We start from the raw sequence: 18,155 nt of genomic DNA, 5'->3' as shown, positions 1-18,155 counted from the left end.
GGTCTATAGTTTGAACCAAGTGGTCTTCTCATCAGCTGAAAATTAAAAATTAAAGTTGTCAGACTTTAGACCGAGCAACGTTTATGCAGAGACTATCGAAGCACTGAGCATTAAAAAATTTTTAAGATACTAAACACCCTATAAACTTTTTGGATTTGATTATTGTATTCTATTCTTGCCAGCAGATGGCACTCTATTAGCCTCTAGTAAAACCCCTTTTTTTATATTGTTTAGTTGAATTGAACATTCATGTGACAAAGATGTGACAAAGCAATACAGCAACAACAAAAATATATTCTACCTTGATTCTGGATTTATCAAAAAGCGTTTATTAATAGTCATAGTAATGTCACACAAATTCACAAGTGTTTAAGACATGTCTGGCTCAGTTTGGTGTGTGTGTCTGCAAGTATGTGTGAATCCTCTAAACAGTGCAGTTATAAATAAATGACCACAAAAAGAAGGAAAGGGTTAAGGTAATATTGCAACAGGAAAAATAGAATTCTCATTTTAAGAAAAACAAAAAAGGTTGTTCAAAGAGAACATTTAGCACCATCTATCCCGTCATCATATTTAACAGACACCATAAAATCATTAAAATCTTGTTAAAAAGCCCCCTACATCATAATAATTAAAAAAAAAATTCACCATTTCTCAAAACACTTTGGAAAAGTAGTTTTGTTTTTCCTTAATAAGAATACAAACACAGCATTCCATTAGTCATCTTCTCTACGTGAGCAGTGTGCCTATCGTCTACAGGAAAGGTGGCGTTATATTCAAGATAAAGATATCATTTAATATATATCAGGATAAAAAGACAAGAGTTGTGAAAGGCAAGCACCAGACAAACAGCAGCCTCCACTTCAGCTGACACACAACCCCCACACTTCAGTTCTTGCAGAGCAATCAGTCACCATAAAAAGGAAAATATCGCAAACTTGTACAACCCTATTTAAAAAAAGGAGAACATTGATATCCAATAAATAGAGAAAACTTTTTTTTTAAATTAAATGTACAATGCCAAAAAGTAAAAAAAAAATAAAATCTGCATATCAGAACAGAACAATCGGAGGTACGACACATTAACACCAGATGATCTTTTCGTAGTTTTTTTTAAAGAGCAAGAGTTCATACAGAGATTGAAGAAATGAACTAAAAGACCTGATGATGTGTGACACTTGAAAATTAATCTCCAAAGGAAATAAAAGTATAATTGATAAAAAACAATACAAAATTTACAAGAACAAAACTCAATTCCCCCCAAAACAACAAAAGTCATTAAAACCCGTATGTTTTGAAGCATTCCAAACAATTTTTTTTTTTTAAATTCTTAATGCTTTAGAAAAATGTTCATATCTCTATTATTAGTATTTTTTATTTTGTCTCTTTTCTAAATACAAGGCCAATGTGGTATATATCTAGGCTGATCTAGTTTAGAAAAAGAATAAAATAAATTACTTAAAAAAGGACAGCACCCCACAAAAATTGCAAACAGCTTGTACAAATTTCAGTAATCAAGACAACAACAACAACAAAGTTCTTTCTGGTACTGACAGAAACACGCCATTGAAATCATCACCGAGCCACATTTTGTTCAATGGCAGCACCAACTGCCCCCTGGTTCCCAACATCACTGTCGCTGCCAGGGTTTCAATTTGAAAGCACCATCTGAGAGTAAACTGGTATTGTATTGGCGGCTTGGTATTTCCTTTTTGTAAACAGTAAGGATGAGTAAACGTATTCAACTGGCTGTTCAGCAAGTATTAGCAGTAGTAGCAAAAAGGATCTTAAATAATGAATGGTTAAGTTGAAGACTGTCTCTTTTTTTGTCCCGTCTTGCAGGAATTTTGGTTATGGCTGAGAAGATGCAGGAGGGGAGCTCCATCACCGGGAGGAGGAGGCCTGGTAAGATGAGAAACACAACAAGGTTTTTGAATTAATGCGTGTGAATTACTTGAACAAAGCCTTTTTGTTTTAGGTTGGAGATAAAACTTCAACAAGACAAATGACAACTGCAAAGAAATGTAAGAGGTAAGTGTTTCCTCACCTGGCTGAAGGAGTCGTATGCACTCATGAGTTCTTCTGTGCGGCACTGCTCCAGCACCACGACGTTGGTCAGGTTGGGGCTACGCTGACGTGCACAGTCTTCACAGTGAACCACATATGTTTTCCTGCTGCTGCTCTCGCTCGTCACAAACAACAAATTGAACACCTCCACCTGTAGCAGAGGAGAGAACGTTCTCAGAATAGCTGTATTGAAAAGGTTTACAAATAATGACACCAAGTTTAAGTATTTGCATTGCCTCTACACTGAGCCTCGGGCCCCTAAATTTCGTCTCTGAAAGCGTTTTGCATCTGCAGGCGCAATCTGCGCAATATCTCCGAAAATGTACTATATACTATACTGTACTACGTTGATATCAGTGCAATATCAACTGTTGAGGAATATTTAGATGATTTGTCTCTGTGCACGTCCTCGCACAGAGCGACACTGAACATGGGAGCCCAGCTTCGCGGCTGAGACACAAATAGATCGCTGCCGTTGTTGCGGTCGAGTGCGCCTGCAGTTATAAAACGAATCAATGACTATTAGACTAAAACATTCTGATTTGTTCATGTACTCAAAACGGATGGAGCAACATAACGCAGACAAGTTAGCTTACCGTTTTTATATGATACGCCATATTTGTAGTCGAGCTGTGATTGGCAAATGTTGACTTTTTTATCGCCGTCTATTTTTGTGAAATGCTGCCAAACTGCCGATGTCTTTGACATGGATGTTAGAGGAGGACTGACTGTTGCCTAAAATTAAATAAAAACACTGGACGTTCTTTAATATTTCTGTCTCCTGTGGGTTGGGCTAATCCAAAATACTGAAAACAAGGGGGGTGTTCTCTGAAGACACGCTGTTACCTGTGGAACAGGGGTGCTCTGAAAACACCCCCATTAGCACTTGGTACATTCCTCCATATGAAATGAACACAGCAAAAAGTCATCTTATCAAAAGTTGAACCAGAACGTATCGACTCATAAATCGACCAGTCGACTGGGACTTTACAGCCCTACTCGAGAGAACATCATTTCAGCCTGATTATTCACCACTTTATCTTGCTGTTAGCCAGCCTATCCCAAACTTTTGTCCACAATAAGAGTATGTGACTTAAATAAATCCTTTGGATTTAAGAAATCAAGACACCAAGGTCACAAATGAACACATTTGAACAAACTGATGGCACTATCAGCAACTCCTGTATGGGATGGATTCCTTTTGTTAAATGGATGAAATTAGTCTTTCTTAATGTTCCCAGCTGGCAGCCATGTTTGTACTATGTGTGTGTGCGCCTGCCTGTCTCCTGTGGTTTCCTGGTACACTTTTACTTACAAATTGTGAACTATCCCTTTAATGGAGTGACATAATTGGCTTGGTTTTCTATATTTAATTTTTAAAAGAGATAAAGACATTGTGAGAGCTTAATCTTACAGTTGCTTATTGTGAGTTGTTTATTATGATCAACGCAGTCTAATTCCACATGCTTTCGATACAGTCACTGGTGGATCAGGTGGAGCGTTTCTAAACAGATAGCTACTTACATCACATTCATTGCAGTAGTAGGCAGGCTCGTCCTTGACCCGACTCTGGTATGAAATCTTCTTGCCTTCAGCAACCAGTTGGTCTCTGAGGATCTGGATGTGCTTCATGGACTGCAGCAGGCAGTGTCTGGCAGCAAGGTAAAGACAACAGTCATTAAACGTGAAATTGATTTACCTAGGTTCATCAAAGTTTTATTGTGTCAATTTGGAGGCTGGTTTCTGTTAGCAACTTCCTAAAAACTGGTGAATTTGAACAAACTTCTCAATTGTCTGAGAGAACTCACTTGAGCATCTTGTATGTTTCTTGGTCTGTGACCTTGACAGTGCGTGCCAGATTCCAGGACACATGAATCATGGGGACGATGGACTTCACCTTCTTCACTTCATTCCACTCAAAGCGTTCCAGGGCCACCTGGTACTGGTAACCTGCACATGAAACATTGTTGACGGATGAAACGGTCTTCTAAAAATATTCTCTCTGCATTTTGTCACTAAATGGTGCGGACTTACCGTTCAGAGGTCCAACATTCCAGGCAATGTTATTGCACCAGCCTACAGCCTGAACCCAGTGAACAGTTCCAGCATTGATCCACACCAAGTCTCCAGGCCGCTGGATGAAGCGGTACACTGGGATGTTGGCCTTGTAAAGGTCCTCCAGTACCGGCCACCAGGACCCTGTCAGGTAGTCCACACCATGCCTGAGAACATTAGAGGAAAGGATGTTATGGGATGAAGATAATTATGCTTAATAAACTGATGCTCCGTCTACTCACTTTTCACAGAAGTCATTGATGGCCTCCCAGTAGTTCTCATGGACAGAGAACCACTCACAGTCTCCAGGACCAATGTTGATGTTCACTGAGCAAAAGTTATTATTCTCCTGGTGACCTGTTAAATAAAGACAAAATGTCCATAGGAACTTTTAATGAGATTTAATTTTCTGCATTTCTAATAACTAGATCTTTACTGTATGTCTATGGTGAATTAGACCTTTGCACTGCAGCCATTTTGACTCTTTTTTTTTTCTTTTAGCAAGAAAAGCACAGGTGTTGCTGATCACATCGTCAATGGTTCAGTTCAGTTGATGCAAGTCAGGATAGTGTGATCATGCAAACCTGTTATTTTTCTATTGTCAGCTGTCAACATGGCTTCTGTGCAAACAAACCATTAGTTATGACGCAGGCATGTCGCCTTACCTGGTGTGCGGCTCCCTGGAACCTTCATGTAGAGCTGGACAGTGTTCATACCGAGGATTGTGTGTCCTACATGACTCAGCATGTTTCCACTGGATGCCACTCTCATGAAAGCTGGCAGCTTCTGTAACTCCTGAAGCTGAGACTTCCACCTGAGTTCAGAGAGACAGCAGTTAAGACTCCATCAATCATCAGTCAGCTTATGCGATGTGATCCTGCTGATCGTGCTCACCTTTTGGGATCCGACAGGTCAATGTTGGTGCCAAACTTAATGATCTTCCCGACAGGTTTCTGCTCACCACTGAAGAATAGGAACATATTACAGGTTACTACAACAAATGACAAAACACTTACAGTAAATGTTTTAATAAAGGTTCATTGAGTTCTTAAAGGGGACATATTATGCAAAATCAACTTTTTAACCATTTTAATACTGATATTTGGGACTCTGGGGGCCCTACCAGTCACCAAAGTGTGGAAAAACAATACTCAGTCATGTTTTCGTGGTTCCGCTTAGTGTAAGTATAGGCGATAAAACGCTCGATGTTGAATTCCCTGCGCTTATGACGTCAGCATGCGCATTTCACCGCGAATGTTACCGCCCCACCAGTACGTTTACTTCGCAAGCTCCACCTTAGCTCCACCTTGTCCCTGCCAGAGTGCAGGCGAGGGAGGAAGAGCGGTATTATGTCAACGTGGCGAGACAAGTGTGCTGTTGGTGGCTGCACAGTGGAGCACAGTGTTTTACAGAGGATTTTATATATGAAGCTAATGTGCCGGATAAAGTCAGCAATCGTGTGTTCGTGTGTTCGCACCACTTCACATCAGACTGCGGCCAGCGGTTGCCGTATTTAGTCAGGGGACGTATTTCACCGACGTACAAACACACACATTGTTAAGAAAAGATCACATAGAGCTCATAACTGACCATTCTGACACGTCCTAATTAAACATATTTGTTCAGTACGTCCTCCATGACCGGAGCACAGACTCAGTCTGATACAATCACATAAAGCAGCTGTTTATGCAGCTCGCCGCTGACGATCAGCGGTGCTGCACTCTCTGTGCAGCGGTGCTACACTCTCTGTGTCACCGATAGCCTAAACTGCCGCTGGCGATCGCTGATCGGCAGCGGCGCGCTGAATAAACTGTATGTTGCTGTATCAGACCGGAGACTGTCTGATACAGCGGTGGCGCGTTACACGGTGATCGCCAGCTCGCCGGAGCACCGGAGGTGGTCAGCGGAGGTGAGGTCTCCGGAGCACAGTCTCCGGTCTGATACAGCAACATACAGTTTATTCAGCGCGCCGCTGGCGATCAGCGGTGGCGCGTTACACGGTGATCGCCACCGCTGATCGCCAGCTCGCCGGAGCACCGGAGCTGGTCAGCGGTGGTGAGGTCTCCGGTCTGATACAGCAACATACAGTTTATTCAGCGCGCCGCTGGCGATCAGCGGTGGCGATCAGCTGATCGCCAGCGGCAGTTTAGGCTATCGGTGAAACAGAGAGTGTAGCACCGCTGCACAGAGAGTGCAGCACCGCTGATCGTCAGCGGCGAGCTGCATAAACAGCTGCTTTATGTGATTGTATCAGACTGAGTCTGTGCTCCGGTCATGGAGGACGTACTGAACAAATATGTTTAATTAGGACGTGTCAGAATGGTCAGTTATGAGCTCTATGTGATCTTTTCTTAACAATGTGTGTGTTTGTACGTCGGTGAAATACGTCCCCTGACTAAATGCGGCGACCGCTGTTTGCAGTCTGATGTGAAGTGGTGCGAACACACGAACACACGATCTGATACAGCAACATACAGTTTATTCAGCGCGCCGCTGGCGATCAGCGGTGGCGCGTTACACGGTGATCGCCACCGCTGATCGCCAGCTCGCCGGAGCACCGGAGCTGGTCAGCGGTGGTGAGGTCTCCGGAGCACAGTCTCCGGTCTGATACAGCAACATACAGTTTATTCAGCGCGCCGCTGGCGATCAGCGGTGGCGATCAGCGGTGCTGCGCTCTCTGTGCAGCGGTGCTGCACTCTCTGTGTCACCGCTGATCTTCTGTTCCTAAGTGTTTTTAACTGATTTACAGTTGGACAGTGTTCGGCTCGATCCTTATGTAGGACGTCTCTTCCTGTGACGGCACTCTCGCTGACATGTTGATATTGTCAGAGAGCTAGTGGAGGGAGGGGGAGACGAATAGAGCTGTAAAGAGGACAAATCAGAAACCCCCTGGAAGAAGTGGGTGTGTGTTTGCCTGTGTCTCATTTGCATATAAAGGGACCTTGCACGAAAACCGAGCGTTCTGAAAGGGGCGGGTTTAGCAGGGTTATTGAACTACTATGATTCTTCATCCTTATGGTATTTTGACCAAAGCATGTCACTGACATGTTCATTAGGACACCAGGGAACTATTTTAATGGGGGAAATAGGGTATAATATGTCCCCTTTAACAAAACAAAACAAAAATACCATTACCTGCTACTTTCTTTAGAGTTCTCCTTAATGGGAGTTTCAGAACCGTTGGGTGGCTTCTTCTCCTTGTCATCCTCCTCCTCCTCCTCCTCATCACTGCCTTTCTCCTCCTAAAAACAATACAATCATTTTACAGACATACTTATAACAGTATATGTATAACTGGCAGGTGTGAATGGGATGATGTGTACCTGCAGACTCTCTTGGAAGCTGGAGGCCTGGTACTGGGCATATTTGGCGATGGTGGTGTGGGAGCGGCTGCTCTCACAGGGCCATGTCTGACCTGTCCCACTGGGGTCCCAATTTTCATCAGCAGGCTGCTGCACCTGAGTCCTCACCTCCACTGCCTGCTCTGCATTGGCCTCCACCAGTGACTTAGTAGAAAACAGCCCCAGGTCTTAACACAATGAAAGTGAACATTAGTGAACTTTGTATAAACCAAATAGTTGAACAGAGTCACAGTAAAAATTAATATCAAACAGATAGTGGGCTGTGTAAACTTACTAAGTCGTAGGGATCCAGCGAGGCCTCTGATGACAGTCACAGGATTTTTAGAGTCAGTACAGAACTGCAGCAGCACAGGGGAGAAGGCGTCTCTCTTGCTCTCCAACTACACAGGCAAACATGTTAGAATAGAGCACAGTCAGAGACGCCACACACAATGTTTTATTCATGTACAGAGAATCCCCACAAGAGGACACACAAGTACATTTTCAGATGTATAAGTTAATGATGTTTGTAGAAAATGTAGTACAAGTTGTAACATACATAGATACTGGGCGTAGGAGGGTTGAGTTTCTCTCTTGGTATGGGCTCCTCCATGGTCATGATAGGCTTTACAGAGAAGGCTGGGAGCAAGTAAGATTCTTTGAACTTCCCTTTGATCCTGGCTGCCCTGGAACAGGAGAGAAAGCGCATTAACAGATATGAAGACGAGCCTCACTGTGACATGCCAATTTAAGACAATAATCATCGAGCATGAAATGTCTTCCTTCACACTTACTTGCAGGACTTGATGATTTCACTGGCTGTATTCTTGATGCTGATTTCTCCCAATGGGATTCTCTTTTCCTCCACCTCAGAGGCTATGAATGTCTCCCTGTCCCCACTCTCCACTTTGATAAGGCGGATCTTTAGCTCTTTGGGTGGCCCATCAGACAGAGCCTTCAGTTTCAACAAGTCTGTGGAACCTAATGAAGAACCAGCCTCAGAGCTTTTTTTGTGCTCAGAAGATCTTTCTCCAGGACTCCTTGAGGTCCATTCAGCATGCTCTCCTTCACTGGTAGAGCTGGCACCTGATGCTTCCTTGCGTTTCTTTTTGTCTGTGTCATGGTGACTCCTGTTTTTCTCTGACCCCTCTTTACTCTGGAGGTTGAGGTCCCCAAGAATTCTGCGGTCCTTCTTCTCCTTGTGGCTCTTGCCATCTTTGTGGCGTTTGTGGCTGGAGCTAGAATGGGTGGAAGATGATGATGAAGACGCTGTAGAAAAATCCATCTCCTCTCTCCTTTCTCTATACTTCTTTTCTTTTCTTTCTTCACGTTTTCTGCTACTGCTGTGGCCATGCTTCTTCTTCTCTTTCTCCCTCTCTCTGTCCCTGTTTCTGTCTTTATCTCTATGTTCTTTTACTTTCTCAGGTTTGTGGCTCTCCTCCTCTCTGCCATCTGCCTTCTTGTTAGGAAGTGACTGTTGACTGAGCATGATCTCACAGCTCTTCCCCAGCTCTGCTAGAGAAGACTCAGAGATGGTCATCAGCTGTTGCTCATTCTTAACCACCTTAATAGGCTTAATGGGAGGAATGCTCTCCTTCTTTATAGAGTTTATAATTTCTTCTGTTCTTTCTCCATTATCTCTCCAGATGTCAGCATCCTCTGTTTTCAGTTTTGTGTCTTCCATCAGAGGAGGAGAGGACTTAAGAGCAGGGACAGCAGGACTAAATGGTGGATTTGTCGAATCCGATGTGGGAGAACCACTTTGCTGCTGACGGCAAATATCAGGACCTAGAGACAGTGAAGATGAATATTTGACCCCAACCAGCGCTGATGGAGGGGGTCTGCCAAAGGGTCCACCTCTGTATGCATACTTCTGGCTTTCTACCACTGTTGCTAGAGACTTAAACATGCTGTTTACACCCGTTTGGTGAAGGTGGGGTCTTTGGGGTGGTGGAGAACAAGATGGGGTCTCAGAATCTTCCTCCTCCTCATCTTCATCAGCCTCACTTTTAGTCTGCTCAGGGAGGCCGTAAAGTTTAGCAAGGTCACTGTGACGGTAATTGGTGTTTCCCACTCCCATTCCTACTGACTGTTTAGCAACAACTGAAGGGGGTTTGAGGTATTCCTCATCCTCCTCATTGAGGGAAGATGTCCGACTGCAAGGAGATGCAAGAGAGCCTTGGCGGCTGAGCACAGGAGGGCTTGCATGAAGGTTGGAGCCAAAATCTTCCTGGTTGTGTTGATGCTTTGTTGCAGGAACCAGGTCTGGAGCACACAGGTAGCTCTTGATGGGCTGGACATGAGAGGAAAAGCTGTTAAAGAGACCTGTAGAGCCAATCTTCTCACTGTCATACATCTCCTCTTCCTTTTTGATAGACTCGTCCAGCATAGCCATAATGTTTGCAAGACCATCAGGGAGCAGTGTGGACATCTCAGAGGGTTCCTCCTCAAACTGTGCACTGTCTGAGTCACTACCACTTCCTGTCACATGCTTGTTAAGAATTCCTCCAGTGGAGCTGGAGGATGAGAGTGTTGGTGGATGGTTTTCTCTGGGAAAAGCCTGATACAGTTTGGGGGGCTCTCGAAGTGCCATGATAGGGAGAGAGGGATGGCTGCTTTCTCTCTCTCTTGATGTGTCTTTGGATTGGGTGGGTGCGGCTTGCATTGCCGGGGGCTTGTTGGGGTATACCGGCTTGTTCATCCCTGAGGTATTGTGTGTTGATGGGAGACTGAATGTCATTCCGCCATTGTTGCTCCACATCTCCCTCTGCCTCTGCTTTTCTCTGGCATATTCAGTCTGAGGTGTGAGAGGAGGAGGCTGCAGCCTCTCTGCCGGAGTAGTAGTTGTGAGTGTCTGACCTGGTGGACAGGGCAGGACACCACCACGACTTAGCCAGGGATATGTGGGTGAGACTTGGGAATTGGGAGGTGATGGACCTGAAGCAGGTGCAGCAACAGAGGAAAGGCGGGGAGGTGGTGGAGTTAGGGAGGAGTTGCTAGCAAGCAGTCTCTCCAGATTTTCAATAGCAGTCTGCTCTTTGCCTTTTGCACAGCATGCTTCTACCTCCATCCTCTTTCTATCCTCCTTTTGCTTCTCAAGTTCTCTTTGTTTTTTCTTTTCTTCCTCCTGCCTCTCCAGCTCTCTCTTCTTTCTCTCCTGCCCCTCCCTCTCTGCTTCTCGCCGCTCTTGTTCTCTCCTCTTCCTTTCCAGCTCCTTCTTCTCCCATTCTCGCTTTTTCCTCTCCTCTTCCTGTCTCTCAAATTCTCTCTTTTTCCTCTCCTCCTGCCGCTCCAACTCTCTTCTTTTCCTCTCCTCTTCTTGCCTCCTCTTTCTCTCTTGCTCCTGCCTCTCCCAATTTCTCCTTCTCCTCTCCTCTTCCTGTCTCTCCAGTTCTCTCTTTTTTCTTTCCTCCTCCTTTTTCAGCTCTTTCCTCTTCCTCTCCTCTTCTTGCTTTTGTCTCATCTCCCATTCTTTCTTCCTTCTCTCCTCTTCTCTCAGTCTTTGCTCCTGCTCCTCTCTGTCCCTCCTCCTCCTTTCCTCAGCTTGCATGTGACCCTCTAGCTCAGCATCAAGCTTGTCTAGAGCCTCCCCGATGGATTGGGGTACAGTGGTTGAAGCTGGTGGATTAATCTGGAACTGTGTTGAGACAGAATCCTGGTGACGACCCAATCTGGAGGAGACGATTTGACTGGAAGGCTGATTCACAGAGTTGACTGCTGAGTGAGGAGCTGGGCAGTACGTAGAAGGAGAGTGAGGAAGTAGATTTGAACCTCTGCTTGTTATCACACTGTCCCCTGCTCTCTGATGCCCTGAGGAGAACAAAGAAGGTGAGGAAAAGGCAGGATGATGCGCCACTTCAGCCTGAGGATAATATGACGTCATCTCTTTCATGGGTTGGGACTTGGCCTGTCCCTGTTGTTGTAGTCTAGGCAGCCCCTGTTGCTGATGCTGGGTGGCAGTGGGAGCTTGTCCTCTTCTTTGACAACCCGGTTGCTGTACAGCATCCAGCTGAGAGGTGGCGCTGATGACAGGATTGATGGAGGTTTTAGGTCTTGGCTCTCGTTCTGTTTGCCAACTGCTGTTACTGTTGCCATTGTTCACCGAGCAGCCAGTAGAGGGAGATGTGTTTACTGTGACCCCTATTGAGCTGCTGAAGCCACTAACAGAGTTGGAGGTCTGGGATAAAGGAACATTAGGGGTAATAACAGGTGCTCGGGTAGAGTTGGTTGGGGGCAGGGAAAGATTGATGTGATGGTGATGCTGGGAAGGAACCCGACTATCTATGACCTGATTGTGGCTCTGCTGGTGCTGAGGTAGTAGTCCTGGAGGCCTGAAGATGCGCGACTCCTGAAGAAACAGAAATGTGTGTGAGTGATAATGATGAGCAATGATGAAGAGCTGTTTCTGGGTTACAGTTAAAATTTAAACACCTACTGCTGCTTATCAAAGTATTATAATACGAACGTGAAAAAAACCCTATTAAGAATTCATTTAAATATGGTGAAATATGGAATGAGCTACTGCATAAATGCCTTGTACTCACCAGGGAGTGACTACTGGGCCTGCTCTGGTATCTCCAGGCCTCATGTGGCCGACTTTGCTGTTGCTGAGATACTGAGGTGTTGCTGGCAAGAGGAGCAGGAGGAGGGGGAGGAGGAAGAGGGGGACCCTGGTGCCCCAGCCCTGGATGAGGCTGGAAGTGGCTGTAAGGCACACTGCTGCTGCTCTTGCTGGTTGCAGGGGGGTTTGCTGGTGAAGATTGCCCATGTGGATCTCTGTCCCCCCTGGTTAGGGTAGATGCTGAGTAAGAGGTAGCTTGGCTGCCACCATGGCCCCCAATGGGAGGGCCTCTCTGGTTGTGAGAACCACAAGGTTCGGTGGACTGGCAGGGTGGAGCCAGTCCCAGTTTGGAGCAGGGGCTAGGGTAGGTAGAGTTAGGGGACCGATGGTTTACAGCCTGAGACTGGAATGTGTCTTTCTGGGGCTGAGGAGCACATCCCTGGTTGTAGCTTCTTGGAGAAGAGTTTGGTGTAGGGGAGAGGTTTGAAGAGGTGGAAGAGGCAGGAGAGGACTTTTGGGTGTAGCTGCCCATTCTTTGTTTGTTGGTTTCCTGTTACATCACACAAAACGGGCAAGAAAGCAACAGAGGATTAGTAACAAAACTATGACGGGGTCTGAGCACTCAACTTAACATGAGAAAGGAAATCAATGTTGGGCTTGAACAGAGCAATCCTCAGACAGCTAATAAAATCAATTCATGTTTATGACAGCACTGAAAAGCTTTCATTGGATTGATCCAATGAAAGCTTTCTTATTGACTGTGGTCAGCTGTAAAACATTAACCCCTGGCTATATATACAAATAAGTAATATCTTCTTACAGTTCGGACCTGGAACTCCTGTGACGGGTTGCAGTCAGAGGCGTGAGGCTGCCAGGGAGGGTTGTCCTTGTGAAGAGGGTTCCAGAAAGGTTTTGGGGGGGGATGGTGGAGTGATGGCTGCTGCTGAGACATGGGTTGGCCACGACCAGGGAAACGCTGTAGCCCAGGATGGGATACCTGCACAGAGCGTGGGACATTACAGTATTATATTAAGACCCGAGCACCAAAATGTTGCAAAACGTATTAAATTAAATTCGATCCCTATGCACCTGTCGCATTATTATATAGATGAGTATTCGTTTTACATTATATTGCTTAACACTTTAACTAAACAGACTTGCAAGAAGTGCAAACTAAAATAAATAAAGAGAGCATAAACGATTAAAATTTTTGTTTTGGTATTAAAAGAAAAAACAAATGTGCGTTGCTGCTCGATACCTGATCTGAACTCTTTTTCTTCTTGTTGGGGCTGGGACAGTCCTCTGCAGCAGGAAGATGGGATGACGGATGCAGGGATGGAGGAGGAGTGTGCTGGATAACTGAGTGCTCTCCCAGCGGAGGTCCTGGTCTCTTCAGCTGACCCCCTAGCATCTTCCCTGGATAACCTTTCTGCTGTGAACAGAAAAATTAAGGATGAGTATTTAAGCAGATGAAGACAACTGCAGCAAAATCTGTTTAAGAACATTCCTCTGCTTGAAAATTCAGCTAAAGCTCTGGCAGTGGTCTTGACTGGAGTTCAAGTCATCTGTGTGTTGGTTGATGCACAAATGACTACCAAAATGTGGGTTGTTTTGTGTCTATACAGATGATGAAACATGATCACAGCCAATTAGAGAGCTCCTACCTGGTGCACCTGAGCCCACATCTCATCTCCCAGCAATTGTGCACCCCGGGGAACATGCTGCTCCTGAGGACCCCCAAACTAAACCAGACAGCAAAGAGAGAAAGAAAAAGAAAGTATGAGTCAATTTTTATCTCTGGACATCTCCTTTACACTGGTGTAAATGTGCCATGCTGTCGTTGCAGCATGATTCATCACCTTCAGCAGTTGACTGGGCCGTGTGTGAGGAACATGTGAGTTGGGGGGAGGTCCACCACTGCCAGCATAGCTTCCATTATGGAGACGAAGAGAGTGCTCATTGGGCATGGGCACACCTGGATGTCCTTGAGGAGGGAGGTGGGATTCATACAGCTGACCTAATTGTTCCCATGCTCTGTGAGGAGGTGGATGATGAAGATGAGGAGGTCTCTGCTGCTCCCTTTGCAGGCCTGGCAACACTGGCTGTGGGAGTTCAAGCTTCTCACCTCCTCTCATGGGCCTGCACAGCCAAAAAAGACAAAACGGCATGTAAATGACACACAAACCTTTGCTTTACTGTGGCAACAAAAAATAGAAAACTCACCCTTTAGTCTAAATTCAGGTGTGTTTCTAATTCTGTACATGACTTACCCATTATTAAAGTATTTACTGGGGTGGTTGAGTCCTCCCATAGGACCAGGAGGTAGATGGGGGAGGAACTGGTGTTGGTTCATCCCAGGTGGACATCTGATAAAGAACACAGATAGCACACACAGTAGTTAGGTAACATATCTTTGTAACTTTCACTCCTCGGTCGTGTATGTGTATAGTGTGAGCTGTAACGTCAGTCATGAAATGACAGGTTCAATCTGTAAAAGTTTGTGTGGAGATGTTGTCATGGTTACAGACCTGGGAGGTGGCTGCCAGGCGCGGCCGCCCACAGGAGCCCATGGTCCCCGGTTGAGTCCGTCCAGAGGGAAGGAATCCCGTGTGCCACGCCCGCCGAACTGCTCTACTGCGTGATGCATTCAGCCTGTGAATGTAAATGATGCAGTCATATCACCAATGTATGGATAGCTGTACAGTTGTACAGCAGCATAATGAAAAATAATATCCTTAACATCTATCTATTTCAATAGTTAGGCTTTGAGGGCAACCTCAGTGTTTGTTTGCCAATTTAAATGATATATAAATATATAGTAAGGGGTTTAACCAGACATAGTAGTTAATTTAAACTGCTGCCATGCTGAAGTGCTTTATAGTTAGAAGTTGATGTGTACCAGAGGGCTCATACATACCAGAATAGCTATGTGTGTGAAGCCCTCCACTGCAGCACAGAGAGGGCCTCACTCCAACACTAAGAGTACTGGTACTGTCTGACTCTTCTGTTTTCAGCACCAAGAATCCAAAAGCCTATTGGCTGCAGACACAGAGAAGAAGAGGGGAACCACTGTGAGAACAAGTGAGATACAGACACACTGAAAAGTCAATCAATGCCAGTGGACTCTCCTTTATGTACGGGATACACATACATACACACTACAGGCTTGCCAGCGGGGGGGAGGGGGGGCAGAATGTAAGCGTGTCCATTCATTCATTTTTTACATTTAATTTTTTCTCTTCTGTTAAAATTCATACATTCCCCCAGGAAACAATTGCATACTTGAATTATTAAATAAAGACTTCTTTGTCTGCAGCTGATTGCTATATATTGGTTATCCTGTAGGAGGCGACAGTAAACCAGTTGGTCTTGAATAGGCTTATTGCTGAGGTCCAGATGGCTCAGTGGGGAGCTCACCTATGAAGACAGACCTGGGGTTACTGTAATCCCTACCATGGGCCTCCTGATAACAAGAGACAGAGGGAAAGACTAAGAGTGAGAGGCCTTGGTCATGTGCCAAGTGTGTGTGTTTGTGCACAAGAGTGTGTGGTGTTGGAAGCATTGCCAAGTGTGCAAGCTGCATGGTTGTGTCAGTCTTGTACGGGGTGAGTGTATGTGAGAGAATAGTGCGCTCTCCTTTAAGTGGATGATTATGTGTGTGTATGTGTGCCCAATGGATACACTAAGGTTTAATCTCATTACAGCAGGCGTGATGGAGAGGGAGAGGGGGCAGCAGCGACAGACGGTCTGAACAGGATGGAAGGATAGATTAAGGAGAAAAGCTAGACATGGAGAAGAGGGAAAGGATGGAGGGAGAAAGAGGTGGAGTGGAGAGTAGGAACAGTGCCACGAAAACGCCCACACACCTTCCTAAACCAGCACATACACACACGCAGTGAGACGACACAAAGGGAAACGGTTGAACGGAAAAGACATAAAAGAAGCTCAGAGATAACTGGCTTCCCTCTCTGCTTACACACACTTCAGACACACACACACACACACACACACACACACACTACAGAAGGTGTCAGGATACAAAGACGCTTGATTCAAACAGACAACAAAAGAGGCTCAAGAGGATGTGTTTATATCTGTATATTCACCAATGCTGTTGGTGTAACAAACTGAAGATGAAGATAAAATCACTAAAAATCTTCATTTAGACAGAGAAGCTAGGGTCTCCACAAACAATAAAAATCCCATCTCAATACACCCTCATGCCTTGAAATAACAGTACCATTAGACACCTGGACACACAATACAAAAGACAGAAGGTGTTCAGATACAAAGGAGTTAGTGTGTCCATCTGTATTTGATTTCCATCACGCTGTAATGTAATAGTGTCCCTGTAATAGGCTGTTGACGTGTCCAGTGTGTACTCAGTCCCAATGTCAGATGGGTCATATTCATAACACTCATCCTCAAAGGACGAGTGATATGGCTGTATAATTAATAGTTTTCAAATCAAAAATCCTAACTTGAAACAACTTTGTTTGCTAATTTATCAATTTGTGATTGTTCTATTTCAATAAAAAAATATCTTTCATTCTCTTCATCCTTGCATTCAAGGTTGTTGTTAATGGTGGTAATGTTAAACTAGGCTTGATTGTACAGGAAGTACATTGATAACATTTTCAAGCACAAGTGACACGTAATGTGTAATTCATTATGGGAGAGAAGCAGATTTGCACACACAGGCTATGATTCATTTCTCTTGCTCAGCACAGCACTCTTCCACTGGTTTTCCAAAATTAGCTCTGGTCATACGCAGTCCTTCCACCCACCAGTTCCTCTTCTCTTCTTCCTCCCACCAACTCTGGATCTCTCTGCCTCTATTTAAAGCCCAGTAGGGAATATTTTAATCGCTGCACACTTTTAGCTTTTTTAGTTATACACAGTGAGAAACACACACACCACCACTAACCCATAGCTATCTCTTTCCTTCTGCCATATAGGATTCATCACCATCATCCACGTCATCCACCAAGCACTGCTGCTATGTAAAGATACTGGTGTTAACTGACAAAACTATACTCACCCTCAAACACACACACACACACACACACACACATTAATGCTAGACATACCTTTTAGAGTAGCACCAAGTTATTGATTCTCAGTAGTATTGAGTCTCAGCTCGGGCTGCCAATCATCCCTCTGGGGTCTCTTCAACCCTGAAGATGGAGAAGACAAAAACATTCATGTCAAGCTGTCGTAAAAACAACATGAAGCCACGGTGAACATAATACTCAGAGAAGTGATCCTAGCTGTCATCAACCTTAAGTCTCAAAGCACATATTTTCAGTCAAGGCTGAGGGTGGTCTTTGACTTCAGTATGAACCAAGGATCTCGGTGTCCTGCTGCTTCGCTTCCCTAGCTTTCTACACAGTGAACTGTCACTACTCTCAGTCTGCCTGGTTTTCTGACTTCTGAGGTGACATCTGGTCTCAGAGCAGTGTGGAAAACCTGAGGGTGGCTCAGAGGCAAAGGGGTAAATCAGCAGGGAGGCCGACACAATGGGAGCATGGGGGTGCTCTTTTTTTACTCACTCTTTCTCTTCACACAGACACAAAAGTGAGACTTTAAGGCAAAGAGAGACACAAATAAAGCTGGTCTCACTTTAACAGGAAGAGCTGTGCAGGCTATCAAGTGAAAGAGTAGCACTGCAAATAAAGGTAAAATCAAAAAACACACCGCATTATGGGGAGAGACAAGGACAGGGGTGAGACAGGTTTAACATAAAAAATGCAGAGAAAGATATAAAGAGAAATGCAAAGCTGGTTGTGGCTAGAGAGTGCAAACAGGGACACATTGGCGAGGTTGTAATTATGACTTTTATAGAGGGTGTGTGTTTATGTCTGTTGTAACCAAATGGTCGTCCATTCCAGCTGCTATCCTGGTTATCACGTTGCTCAGAGTCACTTCACCAGCACAGTGTTAGAAACTGGATAGTGTACACAGACGGCAGACAGCGTTACATACCAGCTCAGGTTCGATCAGATGATACCAAAGCCATGAAATAGGATTATGTCAATGATGAGCGAGGAGTGCGAGTGTCTGTATTTGAGCATCACACATTTTATCTATGGGGGAACCCCACGCTGACTCAGCACCCTATAAGAAGGCTT

General features: G+C 44.9%; 1 protein-coding gene across 7 annotated transcripts in view; it reads right to left on the bottom strand.

Moving 5' to 3' along the window:
- Positions 1 to 306: 306 nt before the first annotated feature.
- The window catches only part of kdm6ba (lysine (K)-specific demethylase 6B, a), an 86,013-nt gene continuing 68,164 nt past the window's right edge, over positions 307 to 18,155 (bottom strand). For 4 of the 7 annotated variants that reach the window (XM_058623734.1, XM_058623735.1, XM_058623737.1 and 1 more), the window contains 22 exons: positions 17,115 to 17,201; positions 14,942 to 15,063; positions 14,553 to 14,676; positions 14,295 to 14,390; positions 13,884 to 14,163; positions 13,689 to 13,766; positions 13,283 to 13,456; positions 12,845 to 13,021; positions 12,008 to 12,574; positions 8,258 to 11,811; positions 8,023 to 8,149; positions 7,759 to 7,864; positions 7,446 to 7,651; positions 7,258 to 7,364; positions 5,017 to 5,085; positions 4,788 to 4,936; positions 4,365 to 4,479; positions 4,102 to 4,289; positions 3,876 to 4,017; positions 3,592 to 3,718; positions 2,048 to 2,218; positions 307 to 1,902 (listed from right to left, as the gene is read on the bottom strand). In XM_058623734.1, the coding sequence (XP_058479717.1) occupies positions 1,885 to 1,902; positions 2,048 to 2,218; positions 3,592 to 3,718; positions 3,876 to 4,017; positions 4,102 to 4,289; positions 4,365 to 4,479; positions 4,788 to 4,936; positions 5,017 to 5,085; positions 7,258 to 7,364; positions 7,446 to 7,651; positions 7,759 to 7,864; positions 8,023 to 8,149; positions 8,258 to 11,811; positions 12,008 to 12,574; positions 12,845 to 13,021; positions 13,283 to 13,456; positions 13,689 to 13,766; positions 13,884 to 14,163; positions 14,295 to 14,390; positions 14,553 to 14,671 (6,570 nt within the window). In that variant the 5' untranslated portion in view covers positions 14,672 to 14,676; positions 14,942 to 15,063; positions 17,115 to 17,201 and the 3' untranslated portion in view covers positions 307 to 1,884. The remainder of the gene's footprint in view (positions 1,903 to 2,047; positions 2,219 to 3,591; positions 3,719 to 3,875; positions 4,018 to 4,101; positions 4,290 to 4,364; positions 4,480 to 4,787; positions 4,937 to 5,016; positions 5,086 to 7,257; positions 7,365 to 7,445; positions 7,652 to 7,758; positions 7,865 to 8,022; positions 8,150 to 8,257; positions 11,812 to 12,007; positions 12,575 to 12,844; positions 13,022 to 13,282; positions 13,457 to 13,688; positions 13,767 to 13,883; positions 14,164 to 14,294; positions 14,391 to 14,552; positions 14,677 to 14,941; positions 15,064 to 17,114; positions 17,202 to 18,155) is intronic. The other 3 variants (XM_058623740.1, XM_058623739.1, XM_058623738.1) reach the window with 3 other exon arrangements.

This window comes from Solea solea, chromosome 3, assembly GCF_958295425.1.
Source record: "Solea solea chromosome 3, fSolSol10.1, whole genome shotgun sequence".
In the NCBI taxonomy this organism is placed as follows: domain Eukaryota; kingdom Metazoa; phylum Chordata; class Actinopteri; order Pleuronectiformes; family Soleidae; genus Solea; species Solea solea.
The sequence above is the reverse complement of the archived record's forward strand: the minus strand, read 5'-3'. Positions and strand labels throughout refer to the sequence as shown.